The sequence below is a fragment of the Oncorhynchus kisutch genome, linkage group LG6 (assembly GCF_002021735.2).
Source record: "Oncorhynchus kisutch isolate 150728-3 linkage group LG6, Okis_V2, whole genome shotgun sequence".
In the NCBI taxonomy this organism is placed as follows: domain Eukaryota; kingdom Metazoa; phylum Chordata; class Actinopteri; order Salmoniformes; family Salmonidae; genus Oncorhynchus; species Oncorhynchus kisutch.
Genome location: NC_034179.2, coordinates 53,968,253 through 53,976,943, shown reverse-complemented (window position 1 = coordinate 53,976,943; position 8,691 = coordinate 53,968,253). Strand labels below are relative to the sequence as shown.

Here is an 8,691-nt window from a genome sequence, read left to right as displayed (position 1 = left end):
TAGATCCCCTTTGGAAATCAGTCATGTAGTTGAAACGGTCTACCTCTCTCTCTACTTTGTAGTGTGTGTTTATAGAAACATGCTAGAAAAATGCTTTTTTGCTTTGAAATGTTCTCAGCTGTTCAGAGAATCATGGTGAGATGTTTCTTATTTGACTATGAGCTTCCCTAGCCCATTACTGTCAAACTGTTATTACTGTCAAAGACGGCACCAAAAAAAGCAGATGTGATCAGGTCGATGTGCGCTCATTAAGAGGAAATGCTTTAAGGCAGCAACCACAAGAGTACATGCAGACGCTCGCTTAGTGTGTGTCTTTGGTTGTGAGCGAGTCATTTGCCGTAACTACAGCTCTCTGGTAGCACGTAGCTGGTGTCTATGATTAAGGTAAGTAGTGTGTTTTCTTTTACAATGATTTTCTTTTTGTCACTGCTGTCAATGCCTGGGTGAGTATTCTTTATCTTGGGAAGAGCTCTCTCTGTTGGGGGTATGAACCTTCTCATCCGCAGGCTCTCTAGCTGGCTGGCTAGCTCTGGCCTGGCCTTGGCCCCTACACTGGTGGTGTGCCATTTGCACTGTATCAAGAGGGCGTTGCGAGCCCCTAGAAAAGGAGGACCAAAATGTGTTATCTTCCCAGAGCAGCCACTGGCAGGGCTGCTGCGCTCCAGCCCTATCTGGAAGAGCACACCCCATCTTAGTGGGAAGCTCACCCAGTCTCCCCCCTCCTTCCCTGGCAGGGAGCAGTCAGCATGGAGGATACCACAGCCATAGTCACAGCCACCACAGACCAGTAAGTGTTTGGCCCTTATCAGTAGAGATTACCATTGTTGGGTGTGATATGTCATTCCAACATGTTCTTAAGCCCTTTTTGAGGTGTTATGTTTATTTATTTTTAACCCCTATTCGAGCCACATTGCAGTACTGCTAATCCTACATCAATTTCTATACTTTAAATGCCACTGCCGTTTCGGTTTGTCTTGTTTATCTCAGTTGTGCACCAGTCACCAAAGCAGCATTGCAGCAGGCCCCAGGTTATGAGGAGGAAGCCGGGGGCTGGGACATAGGAACAGGAAGTGCAGGTTGGAACCCACAGAGTGCTGCTGCTGCAATGGAACTTCCCGTTCTCACGCAGCCTGGCTTGGGGGTAACCAAGACGACAGTGACCACGATCACTCAGACTGGAGGGGACTGGAACAGCAGCCTGTTCAACGTGTGTGGAGACAAGACTACATGTGAGGCAGACATAGCCCTGGGCTTATCTCACTGCATTGCACACACACTCAGGTTAAGTGTGAAAGTCAAAGTTACCGGTTTGGGTAACTCAACGGGTCAAATGGTGGATGGCTATACTGTTGTCTTACATGGGCCTACTCCCTGTTATGCTCTACCTTTGTTAATTAAGGGAATTCTGTGTTTTTTATGGAGGATTTATCATGGAGATGACGATTCTCTTGCATGATACCACATAAAATCTATCAACTCTGTAGGGTTGCTAAACATGTATTTAAGTTAAAGTTGTCTAACCGACTACTACTGTCTTGTGGAGAATTGCGGAGAACTAAACTTAGCCCTGTGTTTCTCTCTGCCCATGCAGGTCTCTTAGGGGCCTTTGTGCCCTGCTGCCTGGACCTGAGTCTGGCCCACCACTATGGGGAGTGTCTGTGTTTGCCCCTGCTTCCTGGCTCCACGTTTGCCATGCGGGTGGGCATCAGGGAGAGATACAAGATACGGGTGAGGATTGTTACGCAATAGTGAAGAGGAGGTTTATTGGGTGTTATTGAGGTCGATGTCCGTGTGGAAATTGGCGACGTCATCACGTTTGATTAAGTATAACACTGTGGGTCCATACTCGCAAGCGTTTCGAAAAAGTTAAAGTTTAAAATGTTTCTCCAAATGCATACCAGCCAATTAAATTCATTGACATAGTTGCACTTGATAAAACACTACATGTTAGCTGTTCCCGAAAGATTAACTGAGACATTTAGCCCGATACGAACTTTACCAGCCGGCAGTCATTATTTCCTGTAGAAAATTAAGCATCAGCCAATTACAAATGTTGATGTAGTTGGATGTGATCGAACACTTCCATGAGCGCGTCCTTGACAGATATCAAACGACACCATCTGCTAAAACACATACTAAATTTCAACTGGAGGAATGACTCAGTGTAGTGAGCCTGGCTCCTGGTAGTTTTTGCAGTTTGCTACAAGTTTGAATCCCAGGTGAGATATTGTTTTTTTTCCCCCTTTGAAATGTAGAATTACATTTAGTGTGTAGTGAAGGGAAGTGCAGCCAACACATTGAAAATGAAGATTAAGAATACATTTAATGAGGAACTGCATCTTTCTATAGCCTTGTAGACAAGCACTGCTAATAATCAAGTTTATTAGGCCTACAAACACTGAGTGTACAAAACATTAGGAACACCTTAGTAATATTGAGTTGCAACCCTTTTGCCCTCAGTTGGCTGAATGTCTTTTGGGTGGTGGATCATTCTTGAAGCAAGTTGGCTGAATGTCCTTTTGGTGGTAGATCATTCTTGATGCACACATGGGAAACTGTTGAGTGTGAACAACCCAGCAGCCTTGCAGTTCTTGACACACTCAAACCGGTGAGCCTGGCACCTACTGTACTACCATACCCCGTTCAAAGACACTTAAATCTTTTGTCTTGCCTATTCACCCACTGAATGGCACACATACACAATCCATGTCTCAAGGTTTTAAAATCCTTCTTAAACATGTCTCCACCCCTTCATCTACACTGTTTTGAAGTGGATTTACCAAGTGACCTCAATAAGGGATCATAGCGTTCACCTCGATTCACCTGGCCAGCCTGTCATGGAAAGAGCAGGTGTACCTAATATTTTTTACTGTGTATATTACATAGATGTGCAAGCTACACTTACGTGTACAATGTTTTATATACATTATTAGAATCATCCACTTCGTCACAAATGCGTAATTTGAGTCGAGCGTTGAGGACCTCAAACCCACAGTTAATGTATCCAATTGATTAACAATTTACCTGTTTAGTGGTGTACTGTATGCCACCTGGCAGTGGTTGTAATGGAGCTACATGACAGCTATTTGCCAAGACCATAACGCTCTTCCACCTTTTTTACAATGTAGGATACACTTAAATGTTGTATAGATCTCATTTAATCTTTTTCCCAAAAAAGCACATGGATGTGTTTTGAAACGGATAAGTAAAAACGTGGGATTTTGTTATATGTGCAAAAACCTGCCTCTTGAACATTAGTAGCTCGTAGCCTAGTCAAGGATGCACCATGAGGTATTGTCACACTACAATTGTGATTGGCCAAGTGGAACAAAAGAATACCTTAAAATATCCCTCTTATGGCCAAGTTGACCTATTTTCAGAAATGGATAGCTTGGGGCTCTAAGGTTTTATCTGCATCTTTGTCAAAGTGTTGTTGTTGACAGCCTTGTTCTGTCCATTGTTCTCTACCTATATAGTACTCTAAATACCCAAATGCATGTTAAGTTCAAAATAATACAAGATAAAAATTGCAGCATTTAAACCAATAAGGGTTCGGAACTTTAAAACCAATTATCTCAGAATCATCTTTTTGCAGATAGAACCTTATTGTCCCAAACTCTCAAAATACCATTGGTTGGTGGATTTAAAGTCTGTCTTTGATAGGCTGATGCAGAATTGTACATAAATCACTGCCAGGAGGTCAGGTTAGCATAGGGCTAAATGTGCCATGTAATCTAATGGGAACAGATAACATGCAGCGTTTTAACACATTCTACTTTAATTGACAGAATGTTTATTTAAACGTAAACTTTTTGTAATGTTTGCAATTATGGACCCTGGGTGTAAGCAAAAGTTTGAGTATGACCTTGAGTGTGTTGACGCTAGAGACTTCCTGTTTTTTTTTGCATGGGCTCCGTCTCAATCCACTGAATCCGCTGGTGTTGGCCATTCGCCTATGCGGTAGACAGGCCTTTCCCAAAATCGGTGTTTGTCAGACATGAGAGGATGCAGAAAGGTTACTTTTCACAAAAACATCTGAAGTCCGAATGGTTTGAGCCAGAAACTATTTGGGACCCCACCATCAAACTAAGACTCTCAGGAACACTGATATGGTGGCTGTTTCGCAAGACACTTCTGACTGTAACCCAGTACTGGACAGTGAAAATTAATAGGAGATACTGTAGAATGTGCCAAAACTAAAGGGGTCAAATTTGAGAAATAAATATACAGTGGCAAGAAAAAGTATGTGAACCCTTTGGAATTATCTACATTTCTGCATGAATTGGTAATAAAATTTGATCTGATCTAAGTCACAACAACAGACAAACACAGTCTGCTTAAACTAATAACACACAAATTATTGTATTTTTCTTGTCTATGTTGAATACATAATTTAAACATTCACAGTGTAGGTTTGAAAAAGTATGTGAACCCCTACACAAATGTCTTCACGAAAATCTAATCGGTGTCAGCTGACCTGGAGTACAATCATTGAGACGAGATTGGGAATATTTTTTAGAGGTGCCCTTCCCCTGGAGGCCAGGTCATCTGATGCAGCACTCTCCTTCTTGGTCAAATAGCACTTACACAGCCTGGATGTGTGTTGGGTCATTGTCCTTTTGAAAAACAAATGATAGTCCCACTAAGCGCAAACCAGATGTGATGGCGTATTGCTGCAGAATGCTGTGGTAGCCATGCTGGTTAAGTGTGCCTTGAATTCTAAATAAATCACAGACAGTGTCACCAGCAAAGCACACCCACGCCATCACACCTCCATGCTTCATGGTGGGAATCACATATGGGGAGATCATCCGTTCACCTACTCTGCGTCTCACAAAGACACAGTGGTTGGAACCAAAAATCTCCGATTTGGACTCATCAGACCAAAGGACAGATTTTCACTGGTCTAATGTCCATTGTTTGTTTTTCTTGGCCCAATCAAGTCTCTTCTTCTTATTGGTGTCCTTTAGTAGTGGTTTCTTTGCAGCAATTCGACCATGAAGGCCTGATTTTACAGTCTCCTCTGATCAGTTGATGTTCAGATGTGTCTGTTACTCAAACTCTGTGAAGCATTTATTTGGGCTGCAATCTGATGGGCAGTTAATTCTAATGAACGTATCTTCTGCAGCAGAGGTAACTCTAAGTCGTCCTTTCCTTTGGCGGTCCTTATGAGAGCCAGTCATCATGAAGCTTGATTGTTTTTTGCGACTGCATTTGAAAAAACTTTCAAAGTTCTTGAAATATTTCGGATTGCCTGACCTTTATGTTTTGAAGTAATGATGGACTATCGTTTCTCTTTGCTTATTTGAGCTGTTCTTGCCATAATATGGACTTGGTCTTTTACCAAATAGGGCTATCTTCTGTATACCACCCCTACCTTGGCACAACACAACTGATTGGCTCAAACGCATTAAGAAGGAAAGAAATTCCACAAATTTACTTTTAAGGCACACCTGTTAATTGAAATGCATTCCAGGTGACAACCTCATGAAGCTGGTTGAAAGAATGCCATGAGTGTGCAAAGCTGTCAACAAGGCTATGGGTGGCTAGTATCAAGAATCTCAAATATAAAATATATTTTTTAGATGTTTAACACTTTTTTGGTTACATGATTCCATAGTTTTGACGTCTTCGCTATTATTCTACAATGTTGAAAATAATAAAAAAATTAAGAAAAACCCTTGAATGAGTAGGTGTGTTCAAACGTTTGACTGGTACTGTAATATCATTGAAATGATGTGGAAACGACGTTGATTCAATCAGTGTGTGGTGTCATGGGCACAAAAGCAGTGTTCACTCACAGAAAGAACAATTAAGTCTCACTGTCTTTATTTCAAGATATTTAGGTTGGACTTTGTGCTAGTGTATAATGAAATGTTTCACTCACATTTACTTTCGCTCTCTCTACTAACAGTGGATCACTTCATTTATTTTGTATGGCATGCGGTTGGCAATTCGTTTAGGATTTGTTTTGAAAAGACTCAGAAAAAGACCATGCCACCACATTTGTTCTGCAGCCAGGCTTAAGATAGGTAAGCACTCTTTCACCGGAGACCAAATGTGACCAGGCCCTGTGTGTGTGTGTGTAGGGCAGTGTCTGTGAGGACTGGACCACGGTGTACTGCTGCTACCCCCTGGCCGTCTGTCAGATGATCCGAGAGATGAAGAGGAGGATGAAGAGCCAGACCTACCAGGTGTCCACTGCACTGGAGTGCTCCTGACAACATGGCTGTGCACTAGGTTCATTAATCCAGGTTAGGACAACATCGCATTCATGTATGTTATGGGATATTAGAATATTCACGACCTAACCTTGGTATCTAACAACCTTGGCTGTGTATAGAACCTTCATAGGCTCATGTCACTGCCATGTCACTTCCTTTGTACATCACATGGTGTCTGAGGGTCATCATACTACAGGTGCCCATTTGGTTTCTTATGAGCTCTCATTATCCAAGGTTTCTGAAGACTTTCCTGTTAAAGACGAGTCTGTATATGTTAAATGAATGGTGAGTTGGTTGAGTCAAGATCCATTTGGTTAGTGATACTTTTCTTTATTTGCGAGTGGGGACTTGCAGTAGGTTTAGTGTTTTAGCCCATTTAGTATCTGTAACATCAGAGCTACTTTACCAGACAAGGGTTATAAATGTTTGTAAATTAAGTTTTCAGCCAGGTTTATGAAACAATCCATGTACGCCATGAAATAATAAAAACCTATTTGCATATTTGTTTTATTTTCTCATTTTATCTATGACAATACCCTGCGGCTGACAATCACGTTAATCTAATTTTGTACGTTCCTCTCTAAACCTCTTGCTAGTCAGCACCAGGATATGAAAATGTTATTCATTTACAAAGCTAGGATGTATCTAAAGGCGGAGTATGCAATTTGTGAAATGTTATTGATGTATTTTTTTATTTGACCTTTTATTTAACTAGGTAAATCAGTTAAGAACAAATTCTTATTTACAATGATGGCCTACACCAGCCAAACCCAAGTTCCTTTGGTCTGATGTACATCGACTGTTTATTGCTTCATACAGCATTATATGTCGAATACGGAACTCATTTTAAAAGTCTACTACAATGATTTCATAAAAGGAAGTGTAAGTATCAAAATAATCCTTGCCATTTAATCTCCCTGGATTAGAACTGCAGTCTTTATGACAGCCTGTGAAGAGGATGGCTAGCTGGGAACATGGTGATAGTAGCATGGGAATGCTAGGGTTGCAGTGCTACTGGTATTTTACCAAAGTTACCATCTTCGTTAATCTATGGTAATGTTGGTAATATACAATACCAATCAAAAGTTTGGGGACACCTACTTATTCAAGGTTAAAAAAAAGAAAGTTTTTACTATATTATACATTGTAGAACAATAATGAAGACATCAAAACTATGAAATAACACATTAAATCATGTATTAACCATTATGAGATTCTTCCAAGGAGCCACCCTTTGCCTTGATGACAGCTTTGCACACTCTTGGCATTCTCTCAACCAGCTTCTTGAGGTAGTCACCTGGAATGCATTGCAATTAACAGGTGTGCCTTGTTAAAAGTTCTTGTGGCATTTCTTTCCTTAATGCATTTCAGCCAATCGTGTTTTGTGACAAGGTAGGGGTGGTATACAGAATATTCGGTAAAATACCACATTTGGATGTCTTCACGATTATTGTACAATGTAGAAAATAGTAAAAATAAGAAAAACCTTGGAATGAGTAGGTGTGTCCAAACTTTTGACTGGTACTGTATACTTGAACAACTATGTGTTCATATATACTATTACTTTTTATGTGTCCATGTTGTCCATGAGTTTCTTGTGGAGAGATCATATGCTTCAATAGAAAATAGCCTAATTAACTCTGCAACTCTTCCAACTATTGCATTAAGGATAATGTGTTCCAGATTTCTCATTCTATTTTCTCTCTTATTATTTTATATATTTGACATATACATTGCCTTGCGAAAGTATTCGGCCCCCTTGAACTTTGCGACCTTTTGCCACATTTCCGGCTTCAAACATAAAGATATAAAACTATTTTTTTGAAGAATCAACAACAAGTGGGACACAATCATGAAGTGGAACGACATTTATTGGATATTTCAAACTTTTTTAACAAATCAAAAACTGAAAAATTGGGCGTGCAAAATTATTCAGCCCCCTTAAGTTAATACTTTGTAGCGCCACCTTTTGCTGCGATTACAGCTGTAAGTCGCTTTGGGTATGTCTTTATCAGTTTTGCACATCGAGAGACTGAAATTTTTTCCCATTCCTCCTTGCAAAACAGCTCGAGCTCAGTGAGGTTGGATGGAGAGCATTTGTGAACAGCAGTTTTCAGTTCTTTCCACAGATTCTCGATTGGATTCAGGTCTGGACTTTGACTTGGCCATTCTAACACCTGGATATGTTTATTTTTGAACCATTCCATTGTAGATTTTGCTTTATGTTTTGGATCATTGTCTTGTCGGAAGACAAATCTCCATCCCAGTCTCAGGTCTTTTGCAGACTCCATCAGGTTTTCTTCCAGAATGGTCCTGTATTTGGCTCCATCCATCTTCCCATCAATTCTAACCAGCTTCCCTGTCCCTGCTGAAGAAAAGCAGGCCCAAACCATGATGCTGCCACCACCATGTTTGACAGTGGGGATTGTGTGGTCAGGGTGATGAGCTGTGTTGCTTTTACGCCAAA

The 8,691-nt window shown here is 40.8% G+C and overlaps 1 protein-coding gene across 4 annotated transcripts; it reads left to right on the top strand.

Annotated features, from left to right (window-relative positions):
• Positions 1-259: 259 nt before the first annotated feature.
• LOC109892982 (PLAC8-like protein 1) lies at positions 260-6,725 on the top strand. 4 transcript variants are annotated; one of them, XM_020485925.2, is made up of 5 exons: positions 260-384; positions 735-787; positions 988-1,229; positions 1,592-1,728; positions 6,090-6,725. In XM_020485925.2, exons 1-5 carry the CDS (start codon positions 376-378, stop codon positions 6,219-6,221), a joined length of 573 nt encoding a protein of 190 aa, XP_020341514.1. In that variant the 5' UTR covers positions 260-375; the 3' UTR covers positions 6,222-6,725. The 4 variants fall into 4 exon arrangements, with proteins under 4 accessions (XP_020341514.1, XP_020341516.1, XP_031682795.1 ...); XM_020485927.2 differs by having other exon boundaries at positions 279-384; positions 635-787; XM_031826935.1 differs by having other exon boundaries at positions 286-384; positions 507-787.
• The last annotated feature ends 1,966 nt before the right edge of the window (positions 6,726-8,691 follow it).